The sequence below is a fragment of the Wyeomyia smithii genome, chromosome 3, assembly GCF_029784165.1.
Source record: "Wyeomyia smithii strain HCP4-BCI-WySm-NY-G18 chromosome 3, ASM2978416v1, whole genome shotgun sequence".
In the NCBI taxonomy this organism is placed as follows: domain Eukaryota; kingdom Metazoa; phylum Arthropoda; class Insecta; order Diptera; family Culicidae; genus Wyeomyia; species Wyeomyia smithii.
This window is the reverse complement of record NC_073696.1, coordinates 77367306-77389872: the sequence shown is the minus strand read 5'-3', so window position 1 is coordinate 77389872 and position 22567 is coordinate 77367306. Positions and strand designations below refer to the sequence as shown.

Sequence of the window (22567 nt, the reverse complement as noted above, 5' to 3'; positions counted from 1 at the left end):
GCGTCCACGAAGTTTTTCATAGCTCTCAGGCGCTTCATGTCTCATACGTCAAAATCGTAATTTTCGTAGTGTCAAAATCCGTCGCAACAAGTTCTTTCACTTATGTAGAACCTACCATAAGCTTCAACAATTCGACGGATTTCAGTTGCAGGTTTTTTCGGATTCAAAGAGAAAATCAAAACTTCCCGTAGGTATATGAAGCTTACTGCTTACTGCTCTACTATTCCTCCCTGGTCAGGTGATTTCTAAGAGGAATTTATTATGTCAAGAGGAAGGACTCTTATCGAAACCTCGTTCCCCGTGCCAATATAGCTAATTTCAATTCGCTGGAGAGGATAAATATTCCTGAGATCAGTTTTATTATAAGAAGGACTCATTTTGTCAAGAAGAAGGAGTCTTATCGAAACCTCGTTCCTCCTACCAATACCCCGTTACAATCACAATTCCCTGGCACTTTATGCTTCACCTCTGGTCAGTTTTATTATAAGTAGTACTTATATTTTGCCAAGAGGAAGGAGTCTTAGCGAAACCAAGTCCGTGCCATAATTACAATTCCCTGAAGGTTACTTAGACCAGTTTTATTATGAGAGGAACTTATTTTTGTTAGGATGAAAGTCAGCAGGGGTACTATAGATTTCAGCTTGTAGGAAGGGTATATGTAGTGGAGGGCCTGAGAATAAACCCATGTTAAAGTCCTTTGACAACCAAATGGCCTGATTCTACTATGATTCCAACCCCCGACCACTCGCTTATCAAAGCCGACTCTGTAACCTTGCGGCTACGGAGCTCTCCTGGACACAATATTTTAAATTTATTTACATAAATAAACGGTTTTTGTAAGCTAATACGAGCTATTGTGAACATAAAAATTGGTAATCTTAAATACATAAATACTTTTTTTTTATTCTCGCTTATTTTCCGTCGGTCTAGTTCCGCCACTGTTGTGGCCAATCACCGACGCCCAGGGAGGCGACTCCACACCCAGGACCCTAACTCACGACCCGTTTATTAACGGACCGGTGCCAATGGCTTTACTTACTCATGCGATGGAAGGCGTGATCCCAGAGATTTTTCGCCTCAGAAAATCTCCCGGTGTCGGCTAGGATTGAATCTAGACCAGTTGGGTTGGTTGTGAGTGGATCACGCCACCTCACAACCATCGACACCTATGTCGGCGGTGGGATTCGAACCCAGGCGTCGAGCGTGGTTGGCGGAGACGTTACCAACCACACTAGGCCCCCGCTAAATACATAAATACTCTAAACTAGAGAATGCTTGGGCTTATGAAAAATCATAAGTTTCACTTTTAAAAAAAAGGAGGATTTCATTCTTTTTTGTTTTCAGTGGTTGCTTGAACTGAAAAGCATACAAATTTAACACCTTTTTGATCAGCTTAGAACCATCCCAAGATAAATCGTTTCGAAAATGGTAAAATTTGAAACGACCGTTTTAGGTTTTGATGAAACTTTGTTGATGTTTCAGGCTAGAGGACAGCCAACTAGTAGGCGAAATTTTTGAAATGTATCTTTTCGAAAATTTCATCTTCTAAAATTTATAACACGAGTCAAAATGGCTAAATATCTGTGGAAAAGTCATAATAAAAGCTACTACTACGGTGTTATTACCAAACTGGGGTCTTCTTTTACGCAGGTTATTTTCATGTGGTTTTTTTACGCTATTTTCTACAATAACGCGGGTTCTTTTCACGCGATTTCTTACGCGGTTCGGGAGAGTTTAGTATAAGTAAATCTAATAAGAAGTAAATAAAGTGAAATAAATTGAAAAAAATAATCATATGGGTCATGAAATAGGGATAGGGTAGATGATCCAATAGTTGTGGTAGCACCAATAGTTGCGGCATCGCTTTCTAATTCATCGTTTAAACTAATTAGAACCGAATTGCTTATGCTACATGTTGGAGAAATAATAGATTAAACATAAGTACATATGTTACTACAACAATATATACTGAAAATATCCGAATTACTGAAGAATACTGTATTTTTCAGAAACTTACCCGGAAGGCACCACTCACTACCTATTTTATTATTTTGTCCACGATTGTTTTAAGATATGTGTGTGGTTTTAGTACGATTATTACTCATATAATTATTTTCCCAGATAACAGTTTATTATGGAAACTGTTGCACAGGTGAAGTTCGTTAATAGATGATCATATTACTTATAAATTACTTCCTCCACTATTGGATCACAAGATACATTATGCTCTTATAGTTGCGGTATGTTTCGCAATTCTGATTTACGTTTATCAGAACATATGTATGTGGGACTACTTGTGTATATAAGGGACAAGCAGGTACTAGGGAACATACCTAAATGATGTAACTTATTACTATTCAATTTTTGAACCCCACCTTCCCCTGCCACCGTGTATTTACCGATACTTCATACATGATCGGCCACAAAAGCTATCGCTCTCACCCCTAAAATGCTGTATTATGCATTTATGACCTCTTAATCGATGCTTACCCACTGCTTTTGGTCTTGTAATTCTTTTAACGAGCCTTTCACAGCTTCAGTCGCTCTTTTAGTAAACACTAACATCAAAAATGTAAACGCAAACATGGTACGAAGCAGAGGTAATAGACTCTAACTTCCAGGGTTGAGAAGTCACCATTTGTGAAAAAAAAAAATTCTTCTGAATATTTCAAAATGAGCGCTATTGGTCTTTTTCTTTAGCCAATTTCAGCCCTTTTCCAATGTTAGTCTAAAGACATTTTATAAAAAGTATGCAAAATTTGTTTTATTTTAATAAAACCTACATACCCTCACTGAATTTTGCCAACATATGACCAAATTGGCGCAAAATCCGTCTCTTAGTTAACTTCGTGCATTTTTGTATTTACTTGCAAACCGACTTGTCAACCTATTAAAAACAATATGATAAACAGTAAAACAATCAAAAACCACTTCAAGCGAGGCAAATACCTTCATTCAACCAAGCAAACACGAATGTTTTATATACCGCAACTACAGGAACACCCATACACAACTATAGGAACTCTACCGCAACTATTGGAATAAAAGCGTGCAACTTATTTTAGTTAATTTAAACCCTCAAAGCGGGTTCAAAGTCAATTTTAAGGTGCAAAATTATCAAATAGAACCCATTTCAACAGAAAATAGTGAAAGGGACCAGCTAGATTCGTTTTTCTTAGCCAAAACATGGCTAAACATGCATAACTCGTGCTTAGCTCCTCCACTATTGGGTCATATACCCTATCCTTTTTTTTTAATCTTGATAATGTATAATTTAAATATATTTGTTCCAAAATTTCTGTGATTGTTAGATAATAGGTAATTTTTGTTGATTCGGAAAAAGGAACGAAAATACATTCATAATTGTATACCGATACGAGCCAAGGTTGTTGCGATTAACTTCCGATTAAAAAACCGAGAGCTTGAAAATATGGCAAAACCTTTACGAAAAAGTAATTGCCCTGATTACAAATGAATTTTCATTTTGGATGCACTATAAACGCATTTTGTGTGTTTTGTTCTCATTTTTATATCATTTTTCAAGCTTACGTGTTATTATTTTTTATCGGTTCTATTGATTTAATGGAGTATTTTTTCAAATTACGCGGTTTTTATACCTGTTTTTGTTTCAGCGCGGTACAATCAACCGCCTAGAAAAAGACCCCAGTGTACAATACGATGTAACATGGAAGTTTACAATGTTATAGCGATCTGATATACAAATTATTCATGCAAAAAATGATCGCTGAAATATCAACATGATGACGCACCATTACGGCAGTCTCGACGGCAAAACCGGCATGCCAAAAAGTCATTATAACCACCCAAAACCGCACTGAACAGGTTTTCCCTTTGTTCAGTTTCTACATACTGCAACGCTCCTCCAGTTATCTTCTGGGACCGCAAAAGTAATCACTACCAACACAGTGATAAGTACGGCCCGTGCGCAAACGAATATCGCGGTAATCGTGCTATTAGGAAGGCGTTGGCCACTTGTACCGGTATCGTGATCGAGCCACCTCACGGGGGGTGACGTCTAGCAAGATCGCCATTTAAACTGATAGAGAACTTTTTCACGCCATACTCTCTTGTCAGTGCATATAACGATGCACTTTCCTAATGATACCACTTGCTGTTCTTGTAATTTATGTTCATGCATATTTTTCTAGGTTAGCAGTATTATGCTAGGTTAATGAGCTTTTAATTTTACGATAGGTTCAAAAGTAGATTCCGAAACATATAACCAGCAGAAAGTGAGCACTCAAGAGCTCAATATGACCTCGGAGATTTCTTGACTACAATGTACATCCAATTAACACGTACTAGAGAAGCGTAACATTACAATAGCAATACCAACAGTTCATAGGCACTGTTGTTGAATAAACAAGTGGCGATCGTCTCTCATCGTGATCATATTATGAGAGTAATGCAAAGAAAATGAAAGAGAACTGCTGTGATCATGGCCGGCCACTACACCTACACATGCACTTCTGGAAATTCACCACTTCTGAGTTGCTGTATGCACCTGGTGAGTGTATTCTCGCGAGCTTCATTCTCGCGTCTTATGCTATGCTGAATCATCAACATAAAGCAGTGGCGATGTGGTGGGCGATTGGCGTTCTCGTGATGTTTACAAGTTCGTTTTGAGCCGTACCTATGTTAAACGTACGGAGAGGGGGCTCGCGTCGTCGTCGTCGTCGCAGTGGAGCCTCAACTCACCACATGCGAGCGCGCGGTTTGTCAGTTTCAAGAGAACCGCGTTCGTTGCAAGTTGCGTGTATTCGACGCTCGGCGTTTGCGTCACCTTGTTTGCTTGCTACCTCCCAGGAGTGTGACTTTTACCAAGCATTTGCCTTCCCCCTGACTGATTGTTTTAGTTTCTTCTTCCATACGCAGTGTGATTACTATTTATTCGCTCATTTTTATACCTTACGGTCGAGTGTTGAATGAATGCGCTATAAGGAAACCTGGTATTGATTCAGTAGTGCAGTGCGGCTTCCAGTTGTTGGAGGAAAGAAGATACAGTAATATTATAGGTGGAAACTAGGTTGAATTTAAGGTGTGTAACTTCTTTATTAAAATAAGTATAGTATGCTACTCACCATAAAGTAAGAGGTTATATGATCTTAGGTGACTAAATAAATAGGTCGCTACGGTGATGCGACAATATTCACTCAGTGTAATGAATATTAAAGTTTGAATTAATGGTACTTAACAGGAGTTAGATCATCGTGTGTCAAAAGCCTGGGGTCAACGTCATCAAATATCTGAGAGATCGCGTTTAGCTTACTACTCTATCTCTGAAATGTTTTGCAAAGTTTAAGGTGCGGTTGCCGCTCACTTTTACTTTACAGAAAAAAAAGGCAACTGCAGGTCAAAATGAATGAAAATTGCAGATCAAAGCCCAGCATGTACATTATTTTTGGGGAGCAAAAGTGTCTGCAAAGGTATCCACCCATGTTTCATTGCACGAATACCACTTCACTAAAACATGTAGTATTAGTGTACTGGCTTAGGTCTTCTTGATCGCCCCAAAAGTGAGACGGAAAATATTCGTCGAAGAGACGAGAGGAGGCGCGCAGAGCTAACCCTTCAGTTGACCGCGAGGTATCGAGAGGTGGAAACAGGTTTCGCGTTTTCTCATCAACCAAACAAATCGCATCCACACGAATACTTGCAACCGTTACCCCATGACGGATTATGTAGTGGTTAGTCGTCTCTATGTATTATTGGTGGATGCTCACGGGGCAACAGCAAGCTTCCCTTTAGGGGAGCTTTTAGCTTCTGCGGCGCGATGCGAAAACCTGTTTTACTCCTCAAATCAATCTGTGCTTTCCGCAGCTATGTGCGAGATGGGTGGAAAAGTTCGCACACACCTTCTAGTTGTTTACTGTAACGATTGATCCTCTTCGTGCAGTAGGTGCTTCTGTGTATATGTTATTAAATTCTAACCAATGAGTTCAATTGTGTCTGGTGCATTTTCTGTATGTCACTGGGCCATGATTGTAGCGATAATAGCTAAAAATAACAATAACAAAATTTTGCAACATTTTGCACCTACACTGCGGTGACACCTCAGCTGGAAAATTGGCGCTGCGGCAAACAACCATGATTAAATAATTGTGATCCGTTGCGAAATAATGGAACGTTGATGGTAGTTGCTCATACTTCGATGCAACGCATAGTTTCACGTAGGTGTTACGTGGTCAAATAATTTGAATGTCAAGTCATTTTTTTCATATTTCACTTCAGTTCAATTTTTGATTGGGACTTGTTTTGGATTGAGTAGAAGATGGTGAAGTTAACGTCTATAAGAAATCTAATAATTGTATTAGAGGAGTGAATGGTCGAATATTCATTATGCTAGTTTTTTTTTATTTCATAAATAAATCCCGGAATCGGGGTTTGTTTATGTTATTGCAGCGTGTAACTTTTTTTTTAAATTTTGGTTTTAACATTTTTTAATGAATTTCAGCCATAATTTGTTATTTCGAGAATCGATATTCATATCTATACTAACTTAAATATAGAACAATTTAGTATTTCTTCTCTAGAGATCATATAACTTCTCGTAGTGTAGTTGAATACCGCTTTCTAGATTAGTATAATTCGTTGATGCGCTTAAACTGGCACTGTAAGAAAAGCTCCTATGACGAGAAATTACAGATGAACAAAACGACTCATATGGAAAGGCCTTTTGAAAAGTATATTCGCTATTCCGGGTAAAGCATAGAAACCCCCCTGATAAAATGGCACATGGGTATCGATTTTCCTTTCACTTTCCTATCCTTCCCAGCAACTGTACGTGAACCTTTCCCGCCGAATGTCTGTTGTTTTGTTGGTTGTTATTTCTCGTTTGATCAATATTATCCTTTCTCAGTGCCATTTTATCGCAACACTCGTTATTCCTGCGATATTTTTCGTGTCTGAGAGCTAGACACCTGTCAAATTAGTGCCATTGTGCACGATAGTCGTCGCGATCACGAACCGTGCTGTTCCGAGTCAAGTTCAAGTGTACATTTCTTCGTCATCGAGAAGCTCGAAATTGCAACAAGTGGCCGTTTGGGCGAGCGCAACCAACCGTAGCCAGATTATCAATGCAAAGTATGTTTTGTATGTTCGCAGCCTGAACCACACAGCAGCCCTGCCATGAACTACGGACGGAAGACACCGTCGACCTACAGGTCGACGCCTTCGGTATATTCGCACATCACAAGCAGATCGCAGTCTAATTTACACTCGCAGCGCTCCAAATCTTTGAAGTCACTACGGATACCGTGGTACCAGAAACCAATTTTGCACAACAATAAGTATATGGATATACAACGAGGAGCGATCATAACTGGGACGTTCTCAATCTTTGTCGCACTATTCACAATCATAACGGCTATGTTCGACATTTATTGCTTGGCAATGGCCGCCCCAGGATCCACACATTACGGATATTACATTATATCATACGAGTTCGTCTACGTGGGAAATGTTCACGTACGAAATGCCTTGATGATCGCCGCTCTGTTCTCCTTGATAGGTGGACTGGTGGTTTTAGTTACCAGTATCATGTTGGTACATGCCTTACGTAAGGAGCACGAGAACAGAATTGTTCCATGGCTCTGGTCATTTGCACTATTCACGCTGTTCAGGTTCCTAGCCTTATTGCTGTTTTCGATCGTCAACGACCTTATCTTTGCGTACAACATTTTGATAACTCTCATCTGGATCATGATTGTGCTGGCTTCGCTGTACGGATGGATGATGGTGTACTCACTATATCTGGAGCTGGCCGATCTGACCAAGCTGGAAGATCTGGCCCATCTACGAATGGGTACGATGCAATCACTCAATGCTTCGGTTGCTCATTCATTGGCTGGCTCACGGCCTACGACTCCACACAGCACGGTGTCTACGATGCCCGTAGGGGGAGTAGTTTAGCATAAACAACGCACAAACGTTTGTCAAGGCCAGAAGATCGGTAAAATTACTGTGAAACGAAAAAATATCTACATTATAAGTGACGAACCCGCACTTGAACGTAACAATAGCAGTTAAATCCGTCCAAGATTTTAGATGTTACGATTAATCTAATATTACATGTACTTTTATTTCAGAAGTATTAACAATTTTACAGTGAAACGTGAAATAAAAATAAATGTGTAAATGTGCCTTTTTATTGAATACGGCGCTACTATAGCTGCCCCGAAGTAACGTGGAGAAGAATCTATTTTAAAGATTTTCTTAGTTCGATAAGTCAAAGAATCATCAAATAAACGAAAAATGTCATTAAAAGTCGTGTTTTATTGTACCCAGGAAGGCCACAGTCGAGGTCAGTGGCTGTTTTTTATGTTATGCTTTATCCTCTCGCTTTATATCTTACGCGGTATGTTGCTCTTTTCCTTCGGGCGTGAGTTCGTTGAACTTTTTTCTGTTCTACTGTTTACCTGCCTATCGGCTGCAAACTTTCTATTTTATGTTCTAGACATTCAGTTTGTTTCTTTCTTTTGCACTCCTGTGGTAGCTTATCTTCCCCTTGGCACCTACGCACGTGCTAATGGACGTCACAGTTTTTTTTTCGTTCGTTATGTTCTTTAAATGTAATAAATACACGCAGCTGGACACGTACGTGTTGCGTTACAAATTATTCTATTTTGAATGCGTTTGGCATATAGATTATGATTCAATTCAAAACATATGCACAGCAGATTAGGAATGTACGTATGTTTGCATTGTGTACATATTTTTTAGATTTTTTTTCTATCTGGAACAGCTTTAAATTTATAGGAGATCGATTAGGCGAGTTTCCTCCCATAGCAGCTTGTAAAAATATAGTTTATAGTTTGCCTATATAATTTCTTTGAGCTCACATGCGAGTGGTTATTCATTTTTTCGACCAACGAACTTCGTGTATCCCAAACTAGAGCATTGCACTCAATTGTCGTTGAACTGCTCCCACATGGCATTTCAGTGTTAAATGCATTGTATACAGTAAGCACTCACATTCCTACACCTACTCAGAACTCTTTTGTTACTCAGTGAATGGCTTCTACAAGCTGATCGTGACTAAGCGAGTGAGTATAACGTAGTTTGTTCTGCATAATGACTTTCAAATCGTAACACTTCGTTCTAGGTGTTATTGTTACTCTGTGACCTGCATTCTATTAATAGTTATGGGGACAATTTTTGGCCTAATAATAAAAGTTTGTAGTTTACATGTCTGAAGCGTCGTTGCTGAAAGAGAAAAACATATCAAAATTGAGTTGGTACATACATCTCTGGGAAAATAAGAGGTCACTACCCTTGATTAGCTACCGCACCAGCTTAGCATGCACTTCCGATAGGACGGCACACAGGCCAAAAAACAAAACACAACCCGCCGCTAGTGCCTGTGTTATGGGCGTTGGTTTCTATGGTCACCCCATTAGAGCGGGTTGGTGTTGTTGTGCTGTAGTAGATAAAGGCGTGCATTCTCGTTTATGTGGTGACGCAAAGTCAACACGCGCGATTGACGTCACGTGCCTGCTTTGGCCCAGTAGAGGATGCAATTTCGAGTGGCAGGTGCGATAGTCTTCGGAAATTCTAGCACCGTGTTTTGCATACCTGCTCGTGCCTAAGGGCTCGCCTGTCTGTGTGAGGAAAAAAATCGTTCATTAGGTTAACACTGTTCTGAAGGGAGCCAGGTAAACTGTCGGTGAAGTATTATATATAATGTTGCGTCGGTTATAAATGAATAATTATTGTTACTTAAATGCGCTTGCGATGTAAGGTGTATCTGGTCAGTCAGTTGTGCACTCTAGCGGGCGTAAAGATTTACACTGTGGAATGCTGATTACCTCCGTTAGTGGGACGGACATTTCGTAATAATTAGAGTAACGTTCTGGTTGTTATGGTGTCTGATGCTAGACTTGTTGTGATTTGAGTTAATCTAGTAAACTGCAGTGCCATGGTGAAGATCAAGGTGATTAAATAGTACCTGAGTAAAGGTGCAAGCATTTACTGTTTGCGTAACCAGGCGGTGAATGAGAGACAGATTTAAGTCGTTTGCGACTACTTTTCCGGAAGAGAATTGCCATATTCTGTTGATTACAAGCATTCTAATATTACTTACTGCAACTAAAGACCGAAGCATGATCTGCACCTTCACAAGAAATATATGTGTAATTGTTAGCTAGAAGTAATAAATGAGGATTTAATTTGATCGCTCATCTTGCGAAATTTTAAATGTCTAGATTCTAAATTTCCTGAGCTCAATTTTCAATCTACTCTACCTCCTTTTGGTTTTAAGAACGATTAAAGAACAATGAAAAAAAAAAAGTTGAAAACAAGGGCTTGCTTAAAAGAGCATTGATTTTAAAACTTTCAAAACATTCGACAACACACATTAGATTAGGTATAGTTTTTTCTCAAATTTACGGCTTCAAGAACATACAAATATTTATCTTCGGTTAGAGATGAGCGCTTCTTGCCGTAGAAGTTAACCGAGTCAGAAAGAAAACCGCTCACTGTCTCAGTTTTTTGGGCATTGGGTTCTATAACAATTTTTGGAGGTTGTTAATCAACCGACACGTTAGTTCGTGAAGCATTACATTCTTATGAAGAATTTTTACACGGTTCAGTGAAACAATTCAGTGGGTATTGGGTGCTGATTCTAATTGTTCCTTAATGACGTTTTTTATATTTTTTTTAGGACAATGATTTTATCCTAAACTAATTTTAGCAATCCAATCAGATTCGTTGGAGCAGTTTGTTAGATGTCAAGCTTTTTTTCTGCAAAAAAATCCTCAAGAATACCAACTTACTGTTTCGTCATCTGATCACAGAGAACAGATTTTCATCTTATTTTCAAAGGATGTGAAAAAACTTGAAACCGTCATTTAAAAATAAGTGGTAATACTCCCGCTATGTGGCGCTCGCGTTAAGGCGGCATCCATAAGTTACGTAACGCTCATACGGGGGAAGGGGGTTTCCTTGAGCGTTACGATTTGTTGCATAGGGGAGGAAGGGATATGAGATCAGCGTTACGTAACAAAAAATCTCTAGAGAGACTTTCCAAAAACGAGCATTTTTATTGAGCAAATTCTTCTACAATGTTACGTAATTTTTATGGGGGGTTAGTGTTGGAGTTACGTTTCGTTACATGGTGGGGGTCCAAAAATTTGATTTTTTGCGTTACGTAATTTATGGATGTCGCCTAATAACAGACAAAGCACTGATATTTATTTAGTATTTAGTTGCAATGCAACTGAGGCACCACATGACAGATGTGTTTTAACATTTTTTGATTCAAATTTTACACACGATCTTAATTTTTTTAAATGTAAATGAATGTCTGTTCTCTGTGGTATGATTATGAAATGAAAAAAAAACACACAGTGCGTTGGTCTGAAACATTGAATGCCTCAACTGATGCGCTAATTTTATAGGAGTTTTTGATATTAAATCAATTTTCCAATAATTTTCAATGCTGAAAATATATTCCGGGATCTAGATAATTAATTCTCGGGATTAGGGAATCTGGACGCTTTAATCAGTATTTGGATAGTTCCATAGTTTATTAATGATTGCTTTTAGCTTCATAAAAGGAAGAGTGTCATTTAAGTTCTGAAAATCGAAAATTTTTTATGAATAAATTAGTGACAGGTAGTTAAAAGTTTTACGGCAAAAGAACTTATCGAAAATCGGTTAAGAAATGAAAAAAAACGGGAAAGAAAGAAAGCCTTTCATTGATTTATTGGAATGAGCCTGAGACTGGAAAAACTAACCATCGTCATGTTAATTTTCTATATACAAAATTCGAGTAACCGTTAACTGTTGAATGAACCATTTTCGTCGAAAAGGTCTTCAAGTTATATATTGTTTTCCTCGCCATAAATGAGGAAGGTTGGCGTTATTTACAGGTGTGTTATGATTTTAACATTCACATCACAGTTACAACTTCCTGATAGTATAGTTTTACAGAAAACAGAACATTTATTTATAAATAAATTATTGATTGATGGCGAAATAAGAGTCGTTTTCCCGAAACTTTTTTTCCTGATAGCCGTGCGGTGTTAACGATGGAATTCCAGCAGGTCAACAGAAATCGTAAAATCCCAAAACATTCATAACTTCATAATTATTCCGAGTCTAAACTTGTCCATGCTTATTATTTTTTGCATACAGGATCGCTTTTAAACAAAAATTTAATTTTTTTGGCACTGACAACTGTATGCATATAAAAATCTTTTTCGAGGACAAAACTGTTCACACACAAAAGTGATCGTTCAAGGTCCGTCAACGTTCAACGCGAACATTTCTAAGGAAAAACAAAGTAGTTTTACAGATATTGTAATCATGGCTGTATTTTTTTTTTGAAAATCACCGTTACGAGATAATCGCGTTTAAAGTTTAAAATTTAGTTTATGCTACCATAACATGGCCTTCCTTTGAAACATTATATTTCGACGTAGAGCTACGCCTTTCAGAAAGGATTTGTATTTGTATTTGAATTGGATTAAGATTGGTTTTGGATTGAATTTGGATGGGATTTGAATTGAGTTTGGATTGAATTTGTACTGGATTCGAAATGGATTTGGGTTTGATTTGGATTAGATTTGAATTGGATTTGGAATGGATTTGGATTGGACTTTAATTCGATTTGGATTGGATCTGAATTTGATTTGGATGCAATTCAAACTTGCTTATCGTTGCATGAAATGTCAGAAATTATTATGCGACACTGAATAGCTATAACCTTTTTTCTAGTTTGAGTTTTTGGAATGCACTTTTTTCGATTTGTCGACCAGAGTAATATTTGCTTTTCAATTTTAAACCAATTTGTTATATTTTTGGTAGGGTAAGGGACTTCTTAAACTTTTTTCTTAACACCACTTATAAGTTTCTACGCAGTGCTTTCTCCGAAAATTTCCACCACTTTCGACCGATTTTTCTTCATTTTTTCAATATTTGCCACTGGTTTTATATGTTTCACCTCCGTCAAAGTCTAGAAAGTTTCGATTGGGCGAGCTTCAGAGCAGTTTCATCTCCTTTGGTACATTTGAGAAATTGTTGGATTTATGCCACTCTAGCGCATTCTAAGAGTAATGACAGGAAGCAAGATCGGGCCAAAAGATTGTACGATTGTTTGCTTTTTAATCAAGGTAGAATCTACATAGATTCTACCATTTATTGTGTCTGTCGTAATGAATGGACGAGACATTTTGCCGAATCGTTTGCCATACCTTTTTCCGAATTCTTCGATGTAAATGGCATATACTGAATTGGAGACATTCATTCCTTTCGGTGTGGTATAAGACTGCGGTCCTGGCCGAGTCTTATAGTCTGATTTTGTGAAGGTTCTGTCATCCATAATAACACACTACGATTTTTTGATCAAAAGTTTGTCATAAAGCTTCCTAGCCATCGGTTTCAAAGATTCAGTCTGTTTGGTGCTTCGTTTTAGCTGGTTCTGCTTCCGACGAATTTGTAGACATGTTCTTTCCTTGGCACGCATAACGTTAGTCAATGAGGTACCTAATTTTTTCGCCACATCTCGTAATGATGCTGAGGAATGCCGTTTGTAGAATTTTTTTTTCTGTGCAATCAGCAGGCTCCGGTTTTCTACCACGTCTCGAGGCATCTGCAAACCTATACTCTTCACCATACTTCCGTAATGCAGTTTTAACTGCTCCGACACTTACAACTCCTTGTCTGGCTAATTTTCTGATCGAAATACCACTCACGGTGTCTCATTTGTGCACAATTCGTTTTATTTTGGTCGGGATAAAGCACACGCATTTTCAAACTTCCGCGCAAAACATTTGTAAAATATGACAACATCTGTGTTGGATGTAAACAACAGGACGCAGCCAAAGTTTAGCTGAATGCTGTAATTACTGTAATTATTATTTTCGTTACAGTATATAACGCTTGCGTTCTCTTTCAGTGGCAACAATGCAAGTAATGTAACCCGCAGTGTTGGTGTAGAACTACATAAAGCTGTTTTATGTAGTTCTACACCAACACTGCGGTCTTCAGGTAATTCGTAAATTATTATCAGGAAAAAATGCCTGGGCTTAAAATTTAATATCACTTAGAGATTCGAGACTCTTTCATAACCACGAATTTTGTAGCAGGCTTAATCCTGTTAACTCTTACGCATCCCTTGGTTGTAGGATCGGAAATTCGAGATTCCTTCACATAAAACTTGAATGAACTTTGGAAAAAAATTGAAAGTCTCGGTTGTTTCATTCATTCGCTTGTACTTTTCCGATTACTTTTCAGTTCTTCTTTTAGGTTTACTGGTTAAGTGGTAATTCGTCGTTGTTGGTAACTAAAAAGCAAAGCCTTGGTGCTACATTTCGATTCGGAACACGACCTGCTGTTTTTATTTATACACAGACTTCGCAGCCAACTGTTTAGTGTACAGAACAATTACGGGGCTAGTTCTACGGTCCTACTGACACTAACAGTCTTTCCCGAGCCGAGACTCGAACTCACGACGACTGGCTTGTTAGGCCAGCGTCGTACCTCGAGACCTTCTAGGAGATAGATAAATTGTAACTGGCCTTAAGTTATTTATCAAATTACATTATTCATTATAGTAAATACTGAATCATAGTAATGTGCATTGACTTTTCAAAACATTCATCAAAAGGTTTGATTATTCGAATATTATTGAATGCACTTGTTAGTTACGTCATACAAAATACCACCACTTTTTTAGATTTATACTTTGCCGCACAACAACCTGCATCGACAGTTTAATCGTAATTGGAATATACATAAAATGGCTTTGGAATATAAATAAACTGAGTTCGGAGTTTACAGTTACTAGTAACATGAATAATGGTGTCACGTAAAGGTGATTCAAAATACGGAGCTTGAAATAGCCGACTTCGAATTTTCAATTGCAGTCAAAAACGGTTAGTGTCACTTGTCAAAACACTACCTAAGATTTGCTGTAGTGATGAAAACGTAAAATAGTGTTTTGACGAGAGACGCATTAATTATTTTCGGGTTAAGTGCCCTGTAAAATTTAAATTCGGAGATTTATGGATCTTCCAATGATAATAAATTACCTTGAAATTACATAATAATTTGAGTACAGATTAATGGATTAACATTCATGGCCACAAAAAAAATTTCACTCCAATAACAAAAATCGCGCGCTTAGCCTGTGATTTGAGTGTTTAATTTTCTGAGTAGCTTAACATCAATAAAGCTCTGATTTTTACACTTTTTTGAATTTAAAATTATTCAAACATTTACGGACTCTAATTTCACGTTCAAATTTTGGATGCGAGTTAATTACGACAACGCGTTAAATCCCTCCGTACGCTTTTAGTTTTTGCGTATTTTAAATCGAGAAACGCTGCTTGCTTAAATGTCTTTCGTCTTTTCACAAGATACTGACTTCTTATTCCGTTGCAATCATGTTTGGCACGTTTCGATTTGTTTTTATTCTTCGTAGATATAACGGCCAGGTTACCAGGGAAAACAAAAATAAACGAAGGTAGAGTACTCGGTTCCTATTAACTACGAATGAATGTTTCACGAGACCAGTTTGCGTCCTAACTTCGTCGTTGAAACACATAGTCTGGTGTAGAATTTTGAACTCTTTACTAGTGCATACTCCCAGCTTAGTAACACATTGATTGTGAGAGGTATTTTGGAATCCACTAAACATAATATTCCAGTTTAGCAATAGCTTGATTATATGAGGCAGTTAGCAATAGCTTAATTATATGAGGCAAATATAGATATTTTTCACAGCTTGTTGACAATTTTTGATATTTAGTTTTAAAGGAGAGACTGTTAGTGTCAGTACGATCGAAGCGCTAGTCCCGCAATTGTTCTGTACACCAGTTCCGAATTAAAATGTAGCACCAAGGCTTTGCTTTTTAGTTTGACTATAACATTTTGATGGTTGGTTTCGTTCTGGTGTAAAAATTTTACCGATGAGTCACAATATTCTTTGTTTTTGAATATACACAATAAAATATAAACTGTTGCATAGAAAACTTTGATCGTTCATTTTTTTACAAAAAACTTTGAGTTTTGACACAAAATTGGGGAGGCTAAAATTATATTCCAATTATAGTACATGTTACTAACTGAATTAATATTTTGTAACACTAACAAATTTTTTTCTTACTTTTTACTTACGTGATAATCTTGCGGCAATTACTTTTCATAGTCAATAAACACCTTATACAGTAAATCGAAGCTGTCTGAAATTACGTCCTAAGTGAAAGTGGTGAACCTATTCGATTACAAGAGGTATTATTTTCTATTATTTCGCACTGCACAAAAGGAAATGGATAAAATAAAACAAAATTGTAGCAAAACGTTCCAGATAAACACGGTGAGAAAGTATTATGTCGTGCCAGGCTGGTGAGCATTCCATTGCAGCTAACACTTTTACTTGACTGCAATTGCTGTTTCAAATTCTCATAAATACCACGACAACAGGCAGAACCGATGGGATTTTAAACAGTAGAGCAAACAGCACCTTCATCTTCTACGCTGCCATAACAAAGTGGGAAAGAACGATGACTTGGCAGTCATTATCTTGCCTAATTGAAATCCCGATAAGCGAATGGAGGAACAAAGGAAGGAAGTGAGCCTGTTGAGCGGGATTTAGGTGTTAATAAAGTGCGCCTTCCGTCTACGAACTTTCGAAGCGAGATCAAAAGTTTTCCCACTCTTCATCTCGCTCGGTCGATGATTGTTTCCTTCCACAGAAATTCTTTTCCGCTTCGTTGGATTCTTTTTGCCGTGCCGGGCTGTACGAAGGTGAAGACCAAATCCTGGGCTCTATTAGAAAGGATTATATTCAAACAATTTCCTGCGTGGAGTGATTAATTGTCTTTATCTTTGCCTTCCTACCGAGAGAAGGGTTTTTCTGGCTGGTCGTGGTCGTTCTGGTGGCAAGTGGTGCGCTTATGGACTGTGAACATGTTTATTACTCAGTTGATTTGACAATAAGATAAAGCTGGGGTAAAAGGTTCAAATTCAAAAGTACAAATGTAATAGATTTGTTTGCCGCGGCTGGGCGTTACATTGACATGGATCACGTGCCGAAGAAAGCCACTAATGGAGCGTTCGGTGTTTGTGGATGCATTATTCGATAACAATTTCCGATAAAACTTTTGCTTGTGAGATTACAATACCTTGCTCATGAAGTTTAATTTAACTTTGTGAACAAACTGCTTAACTATGAGAAAATAGGTAAAAAAAACTTTACTCTCAGCAGCAGTAGAGTGTATTTCCAATCATGAAATGGTCGGCGTCGGGAATGGTGTGGAATTGTACGGGAAAGGTGGAAAGTAATTACTCTTCGAAGGTTGTAAAATAGAGTTTATCATGCGATTGCTTCGTAGTCACGAAAACTGCAGCTATTCGAAACAAAACACATTTTTTTAGAGTTCTAATACTTGGTACGATTGAAGTTATCATCGTAAATGATATAGTGTACATTTTAAATTTTTTATCATTTTTCACAACTATATTAATATTTTTCTCTTTTCCTCTTTCTTCGTAGATTCAGGACAAACTTGAGGAGGTCGCTCCACCATTGAAACCAATTCGCCTAAATAACATCTCACTGATTCGAGAGGTGGTAGACCGGTGCAGTTTGTCGCGCAATCCACATGCCCGTGAGTTGGCACGAATTTTCCGATATCCGCATTTTAGAGCGTTGATTGAATCGCACGACGAAATCGGTGAGCTTACGGTACAAAAGCTGCGGAGTCACCCACCGAATAGTGCTAACGGAAGCAGTACCAGTCACGCTCAGATATCGCCTGGTAGTAGCAACTACTCTGAAGTCGAAAGTTTGCTCGATACCGGAGTCACCACGGCCGGAAACGGGATGCCAGGAGAAACAATAAAAATGGTCGGTATCCGGCGGAACCCGAACGAACCGCTGGGTCTGACGGTGGAGGTGGACGAACATGATCAGTTGATGGTTGCGCGAATCATCGCTGGCGGAATGATCGATCGTCAGGGGTTGCTTCACGCGGGTGATGTGATACTGGAGGTGAACGGTGTTTCGGTTTCAACGCCCGAGGAGCTCCAGACGGAAATTTCCCGCGCGAAAGAGTCCGTTACGCTGAAGATCGGACCCAGTCTGGAGGAGGAGATGAAATCCGCTCGCATCACAATGACCGGTGGACAGGTAAAGAGTGGGAAAAATTTAGAGACGGGCAAGAAACTGACGGTAAGTTGTGTGCGTTTGTTTTTCTCTAGTTGTTTGTCGGTTTAGTTTTTAAGTGTAGCTTTTTTGCTTAGAGTGCACTAGACCAGGGCAAAGGCATTTGGTTTTTATTCATTGAAGTGTGACTTTAGTTCTGCGGAGCTTTCATCTCATTCAATCAAATTTTCGTTTATTTCCATCGAAATTTGATCTCATAAAATTTCTTTCACGTCTATCTACGACACTCTAATTCATCTCAACTAAAGCATTGTTGTGAATGATTTTAAACTCGTAAAAGTTAGATGTTTACGAACCATTATTGTGTTCAAAGCCAGGATAACAAATGTGTCTTAGCCAAAACGCCATTTTGAAATAAAATAGTTTGAAATATTTTTTGGTTCATTTCATAACTGTCGATTCTACTTCAACTTTCAGAATAAATATTCTAAATGTACTATAAAGCATTGTTTTTACTTATTGTTGGTTCAAAGCTGTGAGATCTACACAAAAGTATAGTATAAGCACAGATTAATAGACGTAACAGTTGAACCTAGCTCCACAACCACAAAAAAACGATCTTTTTAAATTTCCTATCGAGTTACAGTCAACGCACGACAACACCTGAGTGCTGTCATGCAATCTCATACATATTTCGTGGTACCCAATACGACACATGCACGTACGCTAGCGCTGATGTCGAATTACAAGATGCAGCGAGTGCTAGTATTACTAATGTATAGTACTGGTAGCATCCAAACAATGATCTTATTGTACATTTGCTTAAAGTGTTTTGTCTGTAAGTTTGTGATATAAGTTGAAAAAATAATATTTTATTTCATACAAGCGATTTCCAAAATCATTCGCCACAATGCTGAAACATTTTTTCTTCTAAAATCGCTGCAATCTTTCAGTTGCTTTGCACTTTTTCCGTTCTGCGCCTTTTCAATACTTTGCGGTGTTATTCGATAGTTAGTATATTTAGCAAATCACCCACGCCCCACGATCGTGTTTGATTTTCATCGATGATGAGTGCCGCTGGACATCACTGCTACACTGCTACTGATGATACTGGCAGCGATGTGTTGAACCCGTGTGTGATTTACCACTGTGTACTACTAGCACTTGTGCTGTCCCTACCAAACCATACTAGCTCTCGTAGGCTAAAAGTGCACTTCTTCAATGTTTAACTGTATGTATTAAACTTTTAACGATACAGCACTCTAGGAGATTTAGTAGGGTAGTTATCGATGAATTACTTTCTCTTTATTTTTAGGCTCGAGGTTTTTAAGTGATCAAAGTAAATTGTAAAGTTGATCAGCAGAACAATATAGAGATTGTATTCACCGGAAATTTAAGAGATTCTCTCTAGATTAGAATATTACATATGTATAGTTCTGATTGTTCTTCACATCGCTAAACATTTCTCATCTCGGTTCAATGTTTGCAGTGCTATATGCGTACTCTGTTCGACTACAACCCGACCGAGGACAATTTGTTGCCGTGCCAGGAAATTGGTTTACCATTCCAGCGAGGCGATATTCTGCAGATTATCAATGTGAAAGACCCAAACTGGTGGCAGGCACGGCACGCCGGTGAGGACGGACCTATCGGGTTGGTACCCTCGCAGGAATTGGAGGAACGTCGGCAGGCTTACGTAGCACCGGAAGCGGACTACGTGCACAAAATAAGCATATGCGGCACAAAGGTCAGTTCTTTTGGGTGATGATTGGTGATGATCAGGTTCATTAAATTTTATTACTTTCAGATTTCCAAGAAGAAACGAAAGACGATGTACAAAACCAAACAAAATGGCGAGTTTGACAAAGCTGATCTAATGCTTTACGAAGAAGTTACCAAAATGCCACCATTCAAACGGAAAACGTTGGTACTGATAGGGGTTGCTGGCGTCGGTCGACGAACGCTCAAGAATCGTTTGATCAACAGCGACCCAGACAAGTTTGGTTCTGTTTTACCTCGTAAGTCGCAACCTGAACTGTGAACTGCTAGCTATCATGCTGTTAATGTGGATTTTGCTTGCAGACACCACCCGTCAGCCGAGACCACTGGAGGAAAGCGGCAAGGCCTATTGGTTTACCGATCGTGAAACAATGGAACAAGAAATCAAAGAAAATCGCTTCCTGGAGTTTGGCGAACACAATGGAAATCTTTACGGAACTCACTTGGATTCGATTCGGGATGTTATTCGACAAGGTAAGTGTCTTTTTGAATTTTGGATCTAACGGTCACATAAAAAAGTGCACCTAATCAAACATTTGTATTTTAGGAAAAATGTGCATTCTAGATTGTGCACCTTCTGCGCTGAAAATACTACATAACAGTGCTGAGTTTATGCCATACGTGATTTTTGTTGCCGCTCCCGGTATGGAACAATGGAAGCTGCTGCAGGCAGAACGCAAATCAGCACATGGTTCGATGAAAAGTTTACAGGTTAGTGCTTGGCTTGTAATTATTTATTTAGTTTTCATTGTTGTTAGTGAATCAGTTTATTGTGCTGCAATTTTTTTCCGCGGTGTGCAGGTTTCATTCACTAACAAATCATTTTTATTTTATCTATCTTGTGGAAAATTCTATCAGCTTAATCTACTGAACATGAAACAAGTCGTACTTATTTCAATATAACTATAAATTTACCTTTGAACAGCAAAAAAGATTAAGCTGTTTGTTTGATTGATCTCTGAATACGGGTATATTCGTTGCATGAATGTGTCTAAGAATCTATAAGTAAATTCTATTTCTTTTTGCTGAATAATGCATGTTTTTCAATGTTCGTTTGATTGCGTGTTTACTCAAATTTCAGTTCGACCGTCAAAGCTCTATCCGATTTAGCTCCCGCCGTGCGAAGACACTGGAATCACTGGCATCACTGTACGAGGTAAGGTTACCAAGTGCATGCACTGCGCATGCTTACGGGATCGTGTGAAAAGCTTTCCCGATGCTCGTTTCCAATGCAAACTAAACTAAAGCTCCGTTTCATTCATCCATTCTCTCAGGACGAAGACCTCATTTCGGCGGTTGAGGAAAGCGCCTTACTGCAGCGAAAGTACGATAAATATCTGGACAGAGTAATCGTCAACGAAGACTTCGATGTCACATTCCGGGCTGTGACGGATGCTTTGGAAGCACTCAGTCACGAACACCAGTGGGTTCCGGTAAACTGGATTTATTAGAAAAAATAGCGTACCCGAACGTAAATGGTAATACACACAATGTACACTATAACGAAAGATGTGTTCAAAACAAGGAATACGCCATACGTTAATGCATTCAAAGCCGATGCAATCGATGAGAAATCGGTCCTCCAACAATTATACCACTGTTTATGTAATTTCATATCGTTGAAACATGTTTTAGTCTCGTAAGTCATACGATGCAATATCAGCTTCACCGCCTCCACATCGTACTATCGTTAGAATAATTATATCAGCAGTCATTTATTTTAGTGGTAGAAATTAACACAAATGAAATGCCTCCAATATCCATGAAAAACTTGTAGTATTTAAGATTTACAATGTCAGCGAAAAGTAACTGTTTCGTCCATTAGCTTTAGTATCCCATAGAGTTGTTCTCACGCACGAACGCTACTAGTAGGTATGTTCGATACTATTATACATAACGTCGAATCTCAGAAGAAAATCAATAGAGTATCCACATAGTATGATGAGTTATGCATTTGAATGAATTTAACGTTGGTGATTATGTATAAAAAATAAAAATAGTTTCTGTGCGCGTTCAAAGAGTTGTTTTCAAAACTACCTGTTGTAGCGTTTATCCTAGTTTAGTTACAAGAATGGAATGCGAAATATAATTTACGTTGCGAAATAAAGAAATATCACATGATTAATGATGATCGTTTTCTTCGAACTATTTTAAACTTCGTTCCCTTTGTTCCGAAAATAAAATTCAATCATTGAGAAAATCTCATTTTACCTGTTAAATGTAAGGTATTGAAGTAATTAGCTCAGAAACCCCCAAATTAATCCACCTAGCGGTGAGACCCAGCCTTTCTCATTCAAACTTATTATTTGCTTAAACAGATTTACACGAACACTTCAATTGTCAAAAAAAAAAACCTAAATTAATCCACCTAGTGGTCAGACCCAGCCTTTCTCATTCAATTTTTTATTTGTAAAAATAGATTTACATGAACGCTTCAATCCAATAAATGTATATTCACTCTTTAGGTTCTAAAATATTGATGTTGTAATCTTTACATATAAAAATGCAGTCAAGTCTGTCTGTCTGTCTGATCCATATAGGCCCGAAAACTACCGAACCGATCGACGTGAAAATTTGTATGTAGGGGTTTTTGGTGCCGATAAAGGTTCCTATGATAGTTTGAGACCCCTCCTTCTTCTGGAAGGGAGGGGTCCCATG

General features: G+C 38.3%; 1 protein-coding gene across 7 annotated transcripts in view; it reads left to right on the top strand.

Moving 5' to 3' along the window:
* The window catches only part of LOC129726824 (protein PALS2), a 78470-nt gene extending 56436 nt beyond the window's left edge, over window positions 1-22034 (top strand). For 3 of the 7 annotated variants that reach the window (XM_055683948.1, XM_055683950.1, XM_055683951.1), the window contains 7 exons: window positions 17519-18196; window positions 19620-19877; window positions 19938-20148; window positions 20213-20383; window positions 20457-20620; window positions 20991-21065; window positions 21184-22034. In XM_055683948.1, the coding sequence (XP_055539923.1) occupies window positions 17519-18196; window positions 19620-19877; window positions 19938-20148; window positions 20213-20383; window positions 20457-20620; window positions 20991-21065; window positions 21184-21360 (1734 nt within the window). In that variant the 3' untranslated portion in view covers window positions 21361-22034. Of the gene's footprint in view, window positions 1-4718; window positions 5060-7125; window positions 8297-9818; window positions 9953-17518; window positions 18197-19619; window positions 19878-19937; window positions 20149-20212; window positions 20384-20456; window positions 20621-20990; window positions 21066-21183 lie in introns of those variants that run through there. The other 4 variants (XM_055683954.1, XM_055683952.1, XM_055683949.1 and 1 more) reach the window with 4 other exon arrangements.
* Window positions 22035-22567: the final 533 nt, after the last annotated feature.